This window comes from Parasteatoda tepidariorum, chromosome 2 (genome assembly GCF_043381705.1).
Source record: "Parasteatoda tepidariorum isolate YZ-2023 chromosome 2, CAS_Ptep_4.0, whole genome shotgun sequence".
NCBI classification, from domain to species: Eukaryota; Metazoa; Arthropoda; class Arachnida; order Araneae; family Theridiidae; genus Parasteatoda; species Parasteatoda tepidariorum.
In genome coordinates, this window is record NC_092205.1 from 76998981 (window position 1) to 77018217 (window position 19237).

The 19237-nt window shown below is 30.0% G+C and overlaps 1 protein-coding gene across 1 annotated transcript; it reads left to right on the plus strand.

Moving 5' to 3' along the window:
- The first annotated feature begins 293 nt into the window (after nucleotides 1–293).
- On the plus strand, nucleotides 294–13658 carry LOC107444290 (uncharacterized). The gene is made up of 4 exons (XM_043039517.2): nucleotides 294–398; nucleotides 4571–9379; nucleotides 11317–11424; nucleotides 13497–13658. Exons 1-4 carry the CDS (start codon nucleotides 360–362, stop codon nucleotides 13536–13538), a joined length of 4998 nt encoding a protein of 1665 aa, XP_042895451.1. The 5' UTR covers nucleotides 294–359; the 3' UTR covers nucleotides 13539–13658.
- Nucleotides 13659–19237: the final 5579 nt, after the last annotated feature.

The following is a 19237-nucleotide window of genomic DNA, read 5'->3' on the forward strand; positions in this document are numbered from 1 at the left end:
TATAAGACTTGTCAATTAGTTAATGTCACAATAAAAGCAATTAACAATTCTTTGTATTATTTGTATTAAAAACCAGCTGTTTACATCAAATTACTTAATGACGAACGTACAATTATGCACTTAATTACGAAGGTTTTTGTAGAACACATTTATTGTTCCATTGTGCCATTTTGTTTTGATTTATAAAAATATTTTTGACTGCTTTTTTCACACCTGGCATCCAAACTTATGAAACCTTCTAGGTGTTCAGGTGATTATTACGTAATCATTAACTTCATAGAAATGCTTTGGATATAAAGCTGAAAAAATTTCGAATCAGTGCAATTTGAGTTGGAATGTACTTCTAATACATTCCACCAATGGATCTAAAATTTGCAATTATTTTGCTGGCCTGTGCCGTAAGTTTAAAAGACCATTTACTTATTTATTTATTTATTTATTGCTATAATATTCCTTTGAAAATTTATTTTTACTTAAGTTTGCTCAAATTTTTAATTTTTTTTACTCCAAAAATAAATTACCTCATAAACTCTAAAAGGAATTTATGCTGTTTAAAAAAAATGTTACTCATACCTCGAAAATCTATTACTCTCATGTATATTACTTTTGATTACTTTTGATTACTTTTTTCACACCTGGCATCCAAACTTATGAAACCTTCTAGGTGTTCAGGTGATTATTACGTAATAATCACCTAACGATTAGAGATACCTTAATTTTAGCTTTCAAACTGTCAAACTGTCTTTGGAAAGATTTGGTGCTGTAAACATACCTTGATATGTACTGTTTCATTTAAAAAAATTAGAAAATTAAAATTGAAAATTAGCACTAGATTAATTAAAACTAAACTGTCTTAAATTTAACGTTCGCATTTTGCATAATCTAAAATTATACTAAATAATCTCTATTTATACAATGAGAAAAAAAGTAAGATCAAAAGAACATGGTAAATGGTAAGAAGAATATGGAAAATTTACCGTGTCAGAATATGATAAAATTTACCGTGTTTCTGACTGTACGGGAACACCAAAAAGCTCAGTAATTTCTATGGAAGCACTTTCATAATGACTTTTGGTAAAATTAACCATAAAGTATGATATTATATTATGTGATAAAGTTCGATAAATATGGAAAATTTGATAATTTTAATTATGATAACTTAGAGCATAGCATGAAAACTATGTATTCGGTTTAATTTACTTTTGAGTTTTATATAGTAATAGTGTGTGGTAATAAGAACTGTAATTGGTAAAATTAGAATTTCCAGTAAGTCGTTGCCATAAGAATGGTAAAATTATTAAGTGAATGGTTTAAATACCGTATATTTAGATTTGTATTACAAGAATTAAGTTGTACAAGTAGGGGAGAAATGAGCGCTAAACCCCACTTTAAGGATTGATGGCTCTTACTATAGGGATATAGGATGAGCGCTATTCCTCACTTCCTCAGTATGGATGACACTCTAATCCCACTGATAAGTTTTTAGTACGGATAACGTAGCATGGTTTGAACTAAACAAATGCTTCATAAAAATTTTGAGAATTTGTTTCTTCACTTCTATGGGTAATTTTTAAACATTCGGCACTTTCTCGATCATGCCACCATCTAAATCATGCCACATTAAGAGCATGAATATGGTTAACATAATGCAAAACACTTTTTGAATTTTTAATAATGTTTTGCAATGAGTAAATTATTATTTACAATGATTTGAAACTTGTTTCAAATTACAAGCGTCAAATTTTTTAAAAATACACATCAAAGCTAAGAAATATATACTCAAAATTTTTAAGAAGCATTTGTTCAGTTCAAACCATGCTATATTAATAGCGTTAATGCAATTAAAATAACATGATATATATAGTTAACGTAATATAATATATAATTAACACCGTTAAATATCTAGTTAACATAATAGATGGCACTTTGAGAAATTTTTATAATTTTTTGCTACGAGGAATTCATTTGAATCTTATTTCAAATTACCAAGTGATTGTCTTTTTCTTTTTTCAAAAATACCAATATATTTTAAGAAATAAGTACTAAAATTTTTTAAGAAGGATTTGTTCACTCACGTTAAAGTTAGCGTCACTTTTACCCATATGTGTCAAGAAATAAGTACTCAAAATTTTTAACAAGCAATTTATAGTTCAAACAATGTTACGTTATGAGCATACGTATAAAAATAAAAGAGGACATTTTGTGAATTTTTTTATAATTTTTTGCAATGAAAATTTCATTTTGAAACTTGTTAAAGATTGCAAAGTAAGACTCAAATTTTTCAAAAAATACTCATAGATGTGAAAAAATAAAAACCCAAAATTTTTAAGAATCATATGTTTAGTCCAAACCATGCTATGTGAAAAGCATTAATATAGTCAACATAATGAAGGATATATTGCGAATTTCTTATAATTTTTTGCTATGTGGAAATAATTTGAAACTTGTTCCAAATTACAAAGTGAGTGTCAATTTTTCCAAAAGTATCCATATGTGTCAAGAAATAAGCAAACAAAGGTTTCAAGAAGATTTTGTTTACTCCAAACAATGATGTGTTAAGAGCATATGCATAATTAACAAAAAAGATGACAATTTGCGAATTTTTTGAAATTTTTTTGCAATGAGAAACTCATTCGGTACTTGATTAAAATTAAAAAAAATTAGCATCAATTCCTTCAAAAATTCCCGCATATGTCGAAAAATATGAACTCCAAATTTTTAAGAAGCCGTTTTTAGTCCAAATAATGCTATATTGAGAGCTTACATATAGAAATAAAAGTGAACACTTTGCAAATTTTTTTAAACTTTTTCCAATGAGAAATTTATTTAGATCTTGTTTCAGATTACAAAGCTAGCGTCAAATTTTTCAAAAATATCCATAAATAGTAAGAAATAAATACTAAAAAATTTTTAAGAAGCTTTTTTTTACTCTAAACGATACGACGATGGTTAACGTAATGTAGAACACTTTGGAAACATTTTATAATTATTTGCAAAGAGGAATTCATTTGAATTTTGTCTTAAATTAAAATCTTAGAGCCAAATTTTTCAAATATACCCATAGTTGTGCAGAAATAAATACCCAGAATTTTTAAGCAGCATTTGTTTAGTCCAAACAGTGCTACGTAATCTCTACTAAGAGCTTATCAGTGGGGGTTGAACTCTCATCCGTATTGAAGAAGTGCAACGCTCATCCTGTAGACGAGAAGTGGGATGAAGTGCTTCTGCCATAGCACTATAGTAAGAGAGGTCATGAACCCTAAAAGTAGGGTGCAGCGCTCATTTTTCCTCTACTAGTAAATATATCACTATATAATTTTTTTAAAATTTTTGCAATACATTTTTTCTAATGCAATAACTATCATCAATAATCCCTGTAGAATATTTCTTATGTGCATAATTTATAAACATATTTCTCTAAAGAACTGTTATTTGCAGTTTTGATTTCAGAAACATCCATTAAATGGTAATAACCATTATGTCCACTATAATCAAATAAATAATAAAAATCACGAAGCATGTTTTACAGTTAAAGTTCATACGGCTATGAAATTACTAAAACTGAAAATAGTTAACAATGGATACATAGAGTTTAAAGAATTCAAGTTTAAAAGGGAAAAGATACCTGCAAAATAAGCAATTTTCGTCATACCACTTTGTGCTTGTAAGCTACAGTCCCGATGGAAGAATTTTTACAGAACTATAGCAGTCAATGTAGATATTTACAACATCAGCAGATTTTTAAATATAATTTTATGCATCTTCAAAAATTCGGGTAACTTGGTTTCAAATTTGACCGGAATTTATTTCAGCATTCAAAATAAAATAAATAAAACTGTGACAATATAAAAATTTTGCAAATTACATGTGCAAATTTGGCTTTATACACGCTAGATTATGCCCAATTTTTACAATAATAATTTCAAACTGACTGTTTTGAGACAAGAGGCTAATTTAAATTTATGAAGCTTATGTATTAGATTGAAACGTTAAGTCCTGTAACCAGCGTCACAAAGCCGACATTAGCAGAAATGTGCCAGTAAAATATAAATTTGTTATAAATTTTCACCTTCTAGTTCTATTCAGTTAATGTTGTAGCGATTTGAAATTTTAGGGTCGATATTCTCATAATTTAAAGTAGAGTGCGACATGAAATTTCTATTTAACTATTTGTTTACACTACTTATAATTTGCATTATCATTCTATTAAAGCGCTATGTAAATCCATCGGTAAAAATATATTTTCAAAATAACACTTAGAACACTAAAATTGTATTACTATAAAGAATTACGTTTTGATACATATTGGCAAATACCAAGAAAACTTAATAATAACCTCAATGCTAAAAGATAGAATTAAATTAAAGAAAACAGGATAAATTTAGATTCAAAAAATGCTTAGAAAAATTGCTCAATTGTTTAAAAGGGACATATTAAGAAAGGAGATAAATGAAGTTTGTAGCATACAAGGTAACAAAATATAAATCTAATCCAGAGTCTCAAAACTTATATCTATGACTCCAATTTATAAACAGACTTCAGATCACTAATATACGATTTATTGTTATAGGTTGTGGCAGAATCCGGTTTTTTTCGTGATATTTTTACAAAGGATCCGGTAACAAAAGGTAAAGATGAGGCAAAATCTAAACTTGGTAAACTATGGGACATAATACCAGGTAAAGATATAATCACGATTCCAAAAATAGGCGAATTTAATGCATTTTTTCCTAAATTTGAGATTGGTGGAAACCTAGGGTCCTACTTAGGAAAAATCAGCGAATCCTTGAAAGGAATGACTGAAAATGGCCTGGACGCGTCTATGGTTGGGGACTTAAACAACTTAATGAAAAATGTCAACGTTCTAGGTAACAAAATGCCGAATAAGATGAAACTCATGAAATCAATTTTTGGCTCGAGTAAAATGTCCATTCAAAACAAAATAGAATTTGCAAAAAGAATATTTGGCCTAGGGGGCCAAGACAAAGATGTTTCGAATATCGACCAAATAGCAAAGGTCATTTCAAGCTGGGACGATAAAAAGAGTTTAATTCCAGATTTCAAGGATTTATCTAAATGGATTCCAGGTGTAGGGGGAAAAGGCATCGATATACCATTTGTAGGAGACTTCTCCAAATTCATTCCGAATTTTGATATGAAAGGAAATCTTGGATTATACTTAGAAAAAATTGCAGAATCGATAAAAGGTTCAGGTGGGAAAGACTTGCCATTTGTCGGAGAAATCGGGACTCTTATTTCTGGAATCGGCGGGAATGAAGGAAACATGCCAAATAAATTAAATATTATGAAAAAAATATTTAGTTTGGTAAACATGGATATTCAAATGAAGATAAAGCTAGCCAAGTGGATATTTAGTTTAGGACAAAAAGGCATGGATTTGCCGAATATGGATATTATGCACAAATTTATATCTAACATCGGCGGTAACGGGAACTCACTTGCAGATTTCTCCAAGATGACGGAGTGGATATCAGGCTTAGGAGGTAATATTGATATTCCATTCATTGGAGATCTGACCAATTTTATCCCAAGCTTTGATTTCAGTGGAAATTTCGGTTCCTACCTTGGAAAAATGACTGATTCTTTCAAAAATTTGGATGGAAAAGGTATAGACATGTCTTTCGTTGGAGATTTGAAGAACCTGATGAAGAAAGTTAACGAAATTGGGGACAGAATGCCAAACAAACTCAAACTTCTAAAACTAATTTTCGGAAAATCTAAGATTTCGATTCAAAATAAAATTGATCTAGCAAAAAGAGTCTCTAACTTAGGAGGAGAAGACAAAGATATATCAAGTATCGAAAAAATATCGAAGTTTATTTCTACCTTTGATGATAAAAAGAGTTTGATTCCAGATTTCAAGGATTTATCTAAATGGATTCCAGGTACAGGCGAAAAGGGTATCGACATACCGTTTGTGGGAGATTTCTCTAAATACATTCCAAATTTTGACATGAAAGGAAATCTTGGATCTTACTTAGAAAAAATTTCAAAATCGATAAAAGAGTTAGGTGGAAATGATTTACCATTCGTCGGAGATATCAATAATCTTATATCTGGAATTGGTGAAAACGGAGGAAATATGCCAAATAAATTAAATATTATGAAAAAAATATTTGGTCTGGTAAACATGGATATTCAAATGAAAATAAAATTAGCAAAGTGGATACTTAGCTTAGGAAAAAAAGGCATGGATTTGCCAAATATGGATATTATGCACAAATTTATATCTAACATCGGAGGAAATGGAAACTCACTTGGGGATTTCTCTAAGCTGTCCGAGTGGGTATCAGGTTTAGGAGGAAATATCGAAATGCCATTCGTTGGTGACCTGACCAACTTCATCCCGAGCTTTGATTTCAGTGGAAATCTTGGTTCCTATCTCGGAAAAATTACTGATTCTTTCAAAAATTTAGGTGGAAAAGGTACTGACATTTCTTTTGAAGAAGATTTAACCGACATGAAGAAGAAAGTAAATGAAATGGGTGATAAAATGCCAAATAAACTTAACCTTCTAAAAGATATCTTTGGAAAGTCTAAAATATCTATTCAAAACAAAATAGATCTTGCAAAACGAATCTCTAATTTAGGAGGGGGAGACAAAGATATACCAAATATCGAAAAAATATCCAAGTTTATTTCTACCTGGGATGATAAAAAGAGTTTAATTCCAGATTTCAAGGATTTATCTAAATGGATTCCAGGTATAGGTGAAAAAGACATCGGCAAACCATTTGTGGGAGACTTCTCCAAATACATCCCGAATTTTGACATGAAGGGAAATCTTGGATCATACTTGAAAAAAATTCCAGAATCAATAAAAGATTTAGGTGGAAAAAACTTACCATTCGTCGGAGAAATCAATAATCTTATATCTGGAATCGAAGAAAATGATGGAAATATGCCAAATAAGTTAAATATTATGAAAAAAATATTTGGTCTGGTAGACATGGATATTCAAATGAAGATAAAACTAGCCAAGTGGATACTTAGTCTAGGACAAAAAGGCATGGATTTGCCAAATATGGATATTTTGCAAAAATTTATATCTAACATCGGAGGAAATGAAAACTCACTAACGGATTTCTCCAAGCTGACAGAGTGGGTATCAGGTTTAGGAGGAAATATGGAAATGCCATTCGTTGGTGACCTGACCAATTTCATCCCGAGCTTTGATATCAGTGGAAATCTTGGTTCCTACCTAGGAAAGATTACTGATTCTTTCAAAAATTTAGGCGGAAAAGGAACTGACATTTCTTTTGAAGGAGATTTAACCGACATGAAGAAGAAAGTAAATGAAATGGGAGATAAAATGCCAAATAAACTTAACCTTCTAAAAGATATCTTCGGAAAGTCTAAAATATCTATTCAAGACAAAATAGATCTTGCAAAACGAATCTCTGATTTAGGAGGGGAAGACAAAGATATACCAAACATTGAAAAAATATCCAAGTTTATTTCTACCTGGGACGATAAAAAGAGTTTAATTCCAGATTTCAAGGATTTATCTAAATGGATTCCAGGAATAGGTGAAAAAGACACCGGCAAACCATTTGTGGGAGACTTTTCCAAATACATCCCAAATTTTGACATGAAGGGAAAACTTGGATCTTACTTGGAAAAAATTTCAGAATCAATAAAAGGTTCAGGAGGGAAAAACTTGCCATTTGTTGGAGAAATCGGTAATCTTATCTCAGGAATGGATGGAAATGAAGAAAACATGCCAAATAAATTAAATATTATGAAAAAAATATTTGGTCTGGTAGACATGGATATTCAAATGAAGATAAAACTAGCCAAGTGGATACTTAGTTTAGGACAAAAAGGCATGGATTTGCCAAATATGGATATTTTGCAAAAATTTATATCTAACATCGGAGGAAATGGAAACTCACTAACGGATTTCTCCAAGCTGACAGAGTGGATATCAGGTTTAGGAGGAAATATCGAAATGCCATTCGTTGGTGACCTGACCAATTTTATTCCTAGCTTTGATTTCAATGGGAATCTTGGTTCCTACCTCAGAAAAATTACTGATTCATTCAAAAATTTGGGTGGAAAAGGTATTGACATGTCTTTTGTTGGAGATTTAACCAATTTGATGAACAAAGTTAATGGACTCGGAGATAAAATGCCAAACAAACTTAACCTCTTGAAAAAAATCTTCGGAAAATCCAAAATGTCTATTCAAAATAAAATGGATTTTGCAAAAAGAATTTTAGGCTTAGGAGGTGAAGACACTGATATATCAAATATCGAGAATATTTCAAAATATATTTCAGACTGGAGCGATAAAAGTAGTCTAATTCCAAGTTTTAAAGACTTGTCTAATTTGATTTTCCCCAAAAATAATAAGGATAAAGGAACCAATAAAACACTTGTAGACTACTCGAAATACGTCACTAGCTTTGATAAGAACGGAGATATTTTGTCATACCTTAGAAAAATTTCCGAATCAATTAAAGGCAAAGATGCATCATTTGATGAAGAGCTAGGACATTTAATTTCTGGAATTGATGGAAATGAAAACGTCATTCCAAACAAATTAAAAATTGTTAAGGAAATTTTTGAAAAAGTGAGCATGCCGATTCAAGAGAAAACGAAACTGTCAAATTGGGTTCTTACATTAGGTGGTAGAGGAAGCGATTTATCAAACGTAGATCTTCTGGAGAATTTTGTATCAAACATCGACGGAGACGGAAGCTCGATGGAAGATTTCTCAAAATTTACCGACTGGATATCGTCCTTAGGAGGCAATACCGAAATGCCATTCATCGGAGAGCTGTCTAATTTCCTTCCCAGGCACGATTTGAACGAGAATCTCGGAACCTATTTTAGAAAAATCACCGATTCTTTGAAAGACTTGGGTGGAGATAGCAAGGATGGATTCGTCAAAGACTTAAACAAAATGGTTATTGACTTGGAGCAAAACGAGTCTGAAGTGCCAAATAAAGTCGCTATGGTGAAGGACATATTTCAGAAACCGAGTATTTGCATGAACAAAAAATCAAAGATATCCAAATTTTTGCTGGAATTGGGTGGAAAGGACAAAGATATTGCCGATTTCGATTACGTAGATGATTTTGTTGAGAGCCTTCAGAACATTAAAGACATGTTTAAAAAAATTACTGGAGACGAGTCCTATCAACCATCCTGCAGTGACTTTTGCAGTGCAATAAGCGCTCTCGACAGTGAGCATTTCCCGAGTGATATTTTAAAAGATGTTATTACTCCATTAGATGATAAAACTAAGTATTACCAGTTTTCCAACAGATTGATTTTGGATGATCTTGGAACATCTGAAAAGAGTTTATGCAATTCTGTATCTATCGGTAGACAACTTCTTTCTGCTTATAAGGTAAGCTTTGCACGATTTTCATCTGCAATTTTTGAAATTCCTCATTTCTGAAAGAAAAAAACATTACTATCTTTAGTAAAAAATATAGATTTTTTCAGAATACGTTTCAAACAAAAACGTGCCTATCTTTACTCATTTTTAAAAAAAAATTAACGACTCGCAATGTTACCAAATTGGTGTAATCGTATAAATAAATCAGCATACTTGATTTTTTTTTGCATTTAATTTATAATCTATTGCTTAGTACTTTATACCATTTCTTTGAAAAGATTTTAAAAATCTTGCTAACAGACGTAGAGGTAGAAGAGGGCACGCTTTCGATTTTCAGAAAACTACTCGTTTGTTTTAAATTTTATAAATATATGCATATTTATTTTTTATTTACACCTATACTTATATATAAATATACAAATAAAACTTAAAATAAATTACATGTAAAACTTAAAATAAATTAGCGCCTATGCTTGCTCCACATTCCGCCTAATTTTTTCTAATTTAGTACACTGTAAGGAATTCTGAAACAAATCACGATAAAAAGTAGTACCGGCATTCGGGTTGCCAGCCCTTTATGCAGTTATTTGACCCGGAATATTTTATAGTGTATAAAGTTTGTCAAATAAACAAGCGAACGTAACCACGAAGTTCGAAATTGCACTAGGCATAGGAAGCTGGATTGTGACAAGCTCAAATTCCGGCAGTGTTCGAGTGATGCGTGTGATGTTCATAGCCTACAATGACCACAGTTCGGACTCAAATTTCTGTCAAAGATTGGTTAAAAACCCATTGCCACCAGGGTAACTGAAAAATTACTATGGCTTTCCTTTTCAAGCAAATCAAAACCCAATATTTGATATTTTGACTAGAAGTCTCCAAAGAGCCGTGATGGCTCAGAGAACAGCGCGTTCGTCTTCCAATGACGTGAATAAGGGTTCGATTCCGGCGATGGCTGGCCGATACATCCGGCTTGCACCGACCACCGTGCTGACGTGAAATATCCTCAGTGGTAAACGGATCATGGGTTAGAGTCCCCTTGCCGTCAGGCGAACCGTGGGAGGTTCCTGTGGTCTTCCTCTCCATGTAACGCAAATGCGGGTTATAGTTCCGTCAAAAAGTCCTCCACGGAAGCAAATTTCTCTCAATGCTTGATCAAGGAGTTCCCTTGTCTGCTGGATTGGGTTCAAAATTACAAGGCTACGGAGTTGAACATTCGTAGTCGTAAACTCGAAAATCGGGTCGGCTGTTCAACGACGGTTATATATATATATGTAAAAAAGAAGTATCCTAGTCTTTTGTTTGTTTTATTCAGCTGCGAAGTGAAAGTTATTGTCTCAAATGTATAACTTGGGTAGATGATTCATCCATGTTAATATGTCAAATATCCTCCCATTGAGCCAGCAATTGCGGAAGACCAGAGATTTGCACGATAATATGGTTTCTCTAAGCGTCAGATATGATTTCAGATAATTTTAAACACATTAAAATTGAACTTGCAACAATATTTTGAATAGTGTATGTTATTTTTGTCTTACCAAACATGGTTATTGAAGAACATTTTTCCTCTCGCTTTTGTTAACTCCCAGTTAGAAATGGAACTTTTTTTCAGTATATTTTAGTGTTTACCAACTAGATAAGTAATATCGAAACCACTTAGGAAACTGAAACAATAATTCTTATGCATTCTTGTTCACTAATTTTCATTATCTATTCTTATAACAAATTTCATGACATTTCAAACATCATTCAGAAGTAAATTTTTCGGTATCTTTTTTTAAAATTTCCCCAGCATCTGTATGTAACTTTATGTGATTAGAATTTTAACACGTTGAAGAAAACAAAATAAAAGTTACATTATATTTCTTCATTACGCACATGATATAGTTAAAAATTTAAAACATAGTTTCACTTTAAAGTTTTTATGTTTTTTATTATATTTTCAGGATTATCAAAATGACTGTAAAGTTCATTGTACTTATCAAAATGAAGTAGAAGTTTTAAATTCTAGAAATGGTCTGCCATGTTTTCAAGTTGGAGCTTATGATCTTGGGGTAAGAACATGTAAACATTTAATGCATCTTGAATCAATTGTACATTCTCCTATGTCTATTTTCTTTCCTAATATAACAACTAATACTCATACCATCTCCCATTGTTTTAGATACAAATATCCGATATAAATTCTGCTGATCTTTATAATCCATCCACATTATTCAATCCCTTTACTCAAATCATTAAATGTAAACTTATTTTTCAATGCAATTTTTTAAATAAAACTAGTATTACACGCACAAATCCACTTAAGAATTATGCTAGCATAAGGAACACGCTGTGCGTTTTCAAATCAGATTTCTGCACTGAATTTAACGAACCTTCAGCAGTATTAAGTTTGACAAATGTCGTAGATTATAACTAATAGCGCATATGTAAATTACCTGAACAATGACACACTTAAAACAGGCTATAGATATTGAATTAATTAGAAATGAATGGTTCTATAGAATGCAATTGCAAAGATATGCATTGATTTAGATTACCTTTAAATTTCTGCAGAATTATAGTATTTGATATGTAAATTGCTTCGCGTAAAATCCGTGGATAAAATCTCAATATTTCATGATACTTCATAAATCCAGTATGTCCGTTTCAACTTGTTTCTTAAGTTTATTCATCACATATTGTAGGTACCTTGAACGGGGTCAAAATCACAGCCTTAAGATAATAAACTGATCTAAGTTTACTTTCAAGCTAAACCAATTTATCACGTAATCAAGTTATTTTTATGTAGAAATCAATCTTAAATTTGCAGTAAATTGATATTATTATTTTACTACAATTACTAATATTGTATTAACATTATGTTATTATTGTAATAATATTGTATTAATATTAATATTGTATTATTATTGTAATAATATTGTATTATTATTGTATTAACATTATATTATTATTGTAATAATATTGTATTAAGGTTTCAGCAAATTTTAGATATATTATTATTCAAAACGATCAAAGTTTTCTAACCGTGTAACTTTTTTTTTTTAGTAGGATAAATTTCACTCGAAAATATAGATTTGTATTTAAATATGTAAAAATATTGTGGTAAATTGGTTCAATACGATCCAAATTTAATAACACTGCAACTTCTTTTTTGATTTAGATGAGATTGGCTTGAAAAAATATCTTGGTATTTAAATACGTAAATTTTGAGGTAAATTTGTTCAAATACTGGTTTAACACTGCCCATATTGGAATTTTGCATTACATTGGATAAATTTGACTTGAAAATATACATTGTGAAACATTTTAGTGTGTATTTGCCATAATTTTTGGCGTTGGGGTAAAGTAATTACATTTTAAAGTACAGAACTGTAGTTATCATGCAAAAAGGTATAAAAATTTGACAAAATAACAATTGTTTGAATGAATTAAAGCAAACATATTTTGTTAAAATGTGCTTGTTTTTTAAGAAAAGTTTTTTTAAAATATTTTTGCAACGAAGCTATAAGTAAATTTCAACGCAATATAAATAATAGAAATAATAATAATGAAAATAATAATAATGGAAATAATAATAAATAAAATTTTAACGGCGCGAAAGTAAATAAAATATGTGACTACATGNTTAAAATGTGCTTGTTTTTTAAGAAAAGTTTTTTTGAAATATTTTTGCAACGAAGCTATAAGTAAATTTTAAAGCAATATAAATAATAGAAATAATAATAATGGAAACAATAATAATGAAAATAATAATAATGAAAATAATAATAATGGAAATAATAATAAATAAAATTTTAACGTCGCGAAAGTAAATAAAATATGTGACTACATGCACTGTAAAAATTTTAAGTTCGCCTAAACACCAAAATTTGTGACAACTTAACTATACACCAAAGTTTTTTACACTGCATCAGTATTTAAATATGTAAATACTGTGGTAAATGTTTTCATATTATGGTTCAACCTGATTCAAAATTTTTTCATAGAGTAACTTCTTTTTCGAGTTGGATGAGTTTTACTTGAAATCGTATCTTTGTATTTAAATACATAAATTTTGTTATAAATTGGTTGAAATTTATATTAGAATGTTTTAGCTTTGTACTGATTAATTTAATTTTTTCAGATTTGTCACAATGGTAGATGTGTTGTTGAAGGTGTCGCATAAAAGAAACATCCATTTGAAATAATCACATACATATAATATTCAAGTAACTTGGTACTTTTATAAATGCTACAACAGTAAAATTTGTATTGGTGATAGTAATAAAAAATGTTTACAAAGCTAGAGTTTGAACTTTTTTTTAACTTTTAAACGCGCCTTTTTTTCTATCAGAAAGGCAATGTTTTTATCAATTTTATCCCGTTACATTAAAAATAATGTTACGCAAAGAACTTTTGTATTCCAAGAAAAACAGACACAAAAAGTAAAATAAGCATTAATATTTCAAATAACTTTTACGCTACTAACGCAAAATAGTTTTTACAGATTTGCTTAAAAATTATCCCTAAATTTATATTCCTAAATCCTTATCAAAACTGAAGTTTCTATATTTATCCCATATTTATATTATGGGGAATAATACAATCAAAATTTGGGGAAATTTGTAAAGATCAATCAGTACAAATTCATCAAAAGCAATTATTCGTCCAATGAAACGTCAAGTCTATTGTTTTTCATTCGAAAGAATAGTTAAGAAGAGAGTCAGCAATGATTGCCACTAACAAGTTTGAAATTTCTAGGTTATAATCAGTTGGCTGAAATCTACATTACTGCAGCTGTTGGATTCAGTAGTTTTCTGAATTCTGAATTTTGTAATTAAATATCCATTTGTTACTTTCACGATGCTAAGTTATTATTTATTCATTTCCGGACAAATTCTAAGAATACGAGAATTCCGAACAGTTGGATTGATTCTAGAAATTTAAAACGTTGTAATTTATTTTGTTAAGTTCAGACTCGAAGAATATTTATAATATATAAGTGAAGTTTATATAAGTTTATATTTTTGTCTAAGAAGTATATAATTAATTCTAAGAAGTTAAAATTTAATGAAGAAGTTTATATTTTAGTAATGTTTTAAAACAACATTTTTTCAAGTTACATTTGAAGCAAAATTTGTTTTGACTTCATTTACATTGTACGATCTTATTCATTTTTGATAAGGATTCTAAGAATACAATACTGGTGCAGAGCTTTAGAATAATTTCAGAGATTGAAAACTGATATTCATTTTTAAAAAAACTAAAAATCGAAGAACATTTCTAAATATATTAGTAATGTTAATTAGAGAAACACTTTTTTTTATGTTGCAACTGAAAAAGATTACTTTATCTTCTCTTACTGAATAAATAAAAATGCAACATGAGCAAAAAACAATTTTTAATTTACTGATTATTGGCTAATAACACCAAATACAGTTTAAAATTTGTAAGGGAAAAGCACTGCCAAAAGTAAAGACAATTCAGTCAACCTCACAATATCTCATGTTAATATTTATATAATTTGACTGAAGATTTGGGGCCAAAAAGTTCGAAGGAAATTGAAGTAAACCTAATGTGCTGATGCTCAATGTGATTGAAGAAAGAAAGGTTAAAAATAAATTTTGATGTTGTAGCGGCATTGAATAATAATTAACTATATACTTGATTTGAAATTGAAAGTTAGCCGTTACATTTATTGAGAATAGTCATATTTGCTTTCGCTCTTTAAATAATTGATTTAAAATTAATTAATTTACTTATTTAAATAGGAAGTAGAAATGATTAAGTTTATGAAATAAAGGAAATTTAAAAGCTAAGAAATGTGTAATGCACATAATTGCATCACAAAATTATACAGTGATAAGCAAAATATTTTTGATCAGAACTTTTTTTAAAAAAAAATTTAAAATGAGTTTGCTGTTATACAGGGGAGTGCACATCTCTGAGACAGAAAAAGGTCTAACTAACTTAACAGTAAGTATAGTTAAATACAGTAACCAGCCACATTATCCAGCTACCCTGCAATTTATGTGACATGAATTTTGATTGATAATCAGCAAAGTCTGGTAAATACCAATTTTCAACTCATAGCAAATATTTTAGCCTATTATTTAAATCTAAAATATTTTCTCACGGAATTTTTTTTCAAAAGAACAAATTCCAGATATCACTAACAAAAAAAATAATTTAATTCTGCTGAGTTTAAACCAGCAAGCCCAATTTTCAGAAGGAAAAAAAAACTTTCTTATTAGTTCCAGCACAAAATTTCCCAGCCTCACCACTCTCCAATTTCGAAGAAAAGAGCCACCCCTTATTAATCTCTTAAGGCCCTCCAAGATAAATTACCTCTTTTTTTTTTCATCACTCCTCCACCGACAACAAACTCCGGCAACCACAAACAAATCCGAAATAAAGAGAGAGAGAAAAAAATTCGTTAAAAGGGCCTCTGATAGAAAGCACCTACTTCAGATGGCACATTAACTCCCTTCAAGAGCTTTATGATATCGAGAACAAAAAAGTAAGGCAGGTGGTACCTTAAAAAGGCAGCTGATGTCGGTACCTTACAGAAATCAGTATAGGGATAGGCTACCAATATCTAATGAGAGGTTATTAGAGAGGCGGATTTCATGGGACACAGACGGCATATTAGTTTTATGATAGATGGGTTTTGAATCAGGTAGGCTTTCTTAAGACTATTGTCATGCCTGGACAAAGTATCTCGCAGATTGGGAGAGAAGATTAAAATTACGGACCTGGTACCTTCCTTTATATTTAATTAAGCTTATGGTTGGGAAAAGTCGTTTTTGGTTAATAGAATTCGATTAAGGTTCCTAAATTATAATCATTTTTATTTGGTATTTGGACAGTAGGTTGAGGTAATTGTTAGTATTTGAGGGGATAGCGGATTTTGTGAGATGGGATGCCTTTTGAATCTTGGGTGTTTAATGTTGATGATAGGTTTGGAATAGTTAAATTTCAACGAGAAGTTTGAAAAAAAGCTTAAATTACGCTACTACAATAAATTTTCAAATTAATGTTTTGATGACAAGCATTTCGAGGTAAGCAATTTATGAATTTCATGTTATTTTTCATGCTATTTCATCAAGAAAAATAATAAAAAATTCAACTTGGAGGGTTTGAAGCAAAACTATACAGAGAAAAAAAAAAAGCAAGGCCATACCTAGCAGAATATAGTAAAATTTTTCATGCTTCTGATTCCGTGGGAACACCAGAAGTTCGGTATTTTTAACCGAGACACTTGGGTAATGATTTTGGTAAAATTAACAACAAAATATGGTTCTATAATATGTAATAAAATTTGGTAAATGTTGTACAATTTGGTTATTTTATCACGATACCTTAAAACATGACATAAAAACCATTTAGCCGGTAAAATTTATTTTTTAACTTTGTATTTTCAACTTAATGTGTTATAATAAGAATTATAGTTCTGAAAACCAGACTTTACGGTAAACCGTTACCTCATGCATGGAAAAATTGCCAAAATGAATGTTTTAAATTCCGTATATTTTGGTTTTATTTACCAGAATCATAGGTTGCTTATCAGAAATATCATTACCTGTACGGTAATGATATTTCTGATAAGCAACCTATGATTCTACGGTAATATTTCCATAATTTTTTCTCCGTATATAATTATAAAGTATACATTATACATTACTGAAAAAACTATCAGGACTTAAAAGTTGAAAAAAAGTTATTTAAAAAATATGTTCAATTTTCTTTTAATGAAAATCACTAACTTGATAAGATTTTTCCCACCTAAATCAAAATCATTAAATTATGAATTATCAGGACTTAAACGGGAAAATAGCTTTTTAAAAAATTATTTAACTTTTTGTTAAAAAAAAAGGGGGCTCATTGATGATATTTTTTCCTTAAGAGGGAAAATATTCAAATCAATTAATAGTTATGAATTTTTGAACATTTATATGAGCCTAAATAGTGCAGCGTTGGGCACTTCAAAAACTAAAAAAATAAATAATAGATGCTTTTTATTATTACACTTTTTCTTCATATTAATATTTTACTAAATTTTCTCTAACAAACATAGAACGTTTGATTGCAAAGTGACAGAACTTAACTGAACAGTCATTAATAACTGTTACAAACTCACACCAGTTACATAAGTAATATTCTTTTTAATAAAAAGCTTCATTTTATAAGACGCCGAGATTTCTAACAATCACCCTAATTTAAAGATAGGAACAACTTGAGTATTTTTACAGAAATGTAATGAAATAAAAAAAATAGGATTCTTTTAATTGAATAAATTTTATTTTTAACGTAACAATTGCCCAATAAACAAAAAAAATGCCTAGACATTGTTGTGACTGATAAGCGAAGCAAGCCGGTCAAGGAGTTCCTTAGTCCATTTATTAAAAAAGTTTTAACACTTTATTCCGGACTCCGTTCAGAAATGTCCCGCAGTGAACTGATCGTTTAGACACGGTTCCCAGCAGATCACCGAAGTCAAGCATCACTGGCTGCGGCGAGTATGCGGGTGGGTGACCACTCGGATCAGTCTGCGTAGGGATCGTGGGTGTGCGGAATTGGTCTTCGTTAAACTGTTCTACCGTAAAGTGCTCAACTTCGCGTTCAGGTCGTCGGACTACCGAAGCGGGGGTGTCATCCCTTCTGTAGAGGATCAAAATTGTGATGGCATGTCTTCGGATCATCCTTAGGGATGGTTCCCAGACCGTCGCCAATAGCCCATTGTGTAGCTCTAGTGCGACGTAAATGAACTACAACAACAACAACCATTCAGAAGTTCAAAAAAAAATTAATAATAAATGAAAGAGACGAAAAAGAAAAAAAAGAGAAATTCGAGAGTGAAAAAAATCATGCGAACTGTATTTGAGTAAAAAATAAGGTTATACTATTAACTATTTCAAACTATTACTATTAAACTATTTCAAAATAAATAATATTTATTTTGAAATAGTTTTTCTCACAAAGTATACAAATTGTATACTTTTTGGAGAGTTTTGTAAAGAAAGTAATACTTTTTGGTAAAGGAAGAAAAAAAAAAGAAATTCAAGAGTGAAAAAAATCATACGAACTGTATTTGAGTAAAAAATAAGGTCACATATTTTAAAATAGTCTTTCTCAAAAAGCATGCAAACTGTAAAAAATCATTAAACTGTATTTGAGTAAATAATACAATCAGAAATTTTAAATATTTTAAAATTAATAATCTTTCTCAAAAATTTTACAAAATGAAAAAAATCATACAAACTGTATTTGAATGGAAAAAAATTCAATTACATCTTTTTAAAATAAATAGACTTTTTCCCTGCTTTATTTTCCATACTAATACCCATTGATCAAACAAAAATGTCCGCTATCGACCTCGCGAAAGGGAAGCAAAAGAGGAGCTAATTGGTCACTTAGCATTGTCATCACGCATCTAAATCTTTTCAGTAAGTGAAGAAAAAAAGCGCTATGTACACTAAAATCTTCTGTGTGAAGGAATAATTAACATATCATTTCCTTTTTTTTTAACTTTCAACAATCGATAGAAGGTCAAAACCTAGCTTGCATGCCTATCCTTGGGTCTAATTGCTTGTACACATGATAGAAGCTAATTAATTTAAGCAAAGAATAATAATGAAATGGTCTCAACTTGCATGATAAAGATGGAAAATTAGGTAGCGAAGATTGAAAAACAATTATGTAATTTGAATTCCTGTTCATAAAATACAGTTGAAATAGTTTAATATATTTTTAAATGGAAAAATGCTTCTCGAAATTAAACAAACCAGATTCGGATTTTTCATAGAGTTTAACAGAGTGCTAGCCCGAATTATTAACAATATCGTATAAAGAATAAAAAATTAAAGTTAGGGTATTGAAAATACA

Excerpts from the sequence above, each read along its gene's own strand:
- LOC107444290 (XM_043039517.2), top strand. The coding sequence starts at position 360 with ATGGATCTAAAATTTGCAATTATTTTGCTGGCCTGTGCC. Across the intron at positions 399-4,570 it reads TTATTTTGCTGGCCTGTGCC|GTTGTGGCAGAATCCGGTTT; the intron begins GTAAGTTTAAAA and ends TTATTGTTATAG. Across the intron at positions 11,425-13,496 it reads TTGGAGCTTATGATCTTGGG|ATTTGTCACAATGGTAGATG; the intron begins GTAAGAACATGT and ends TAATTTTTTCAG.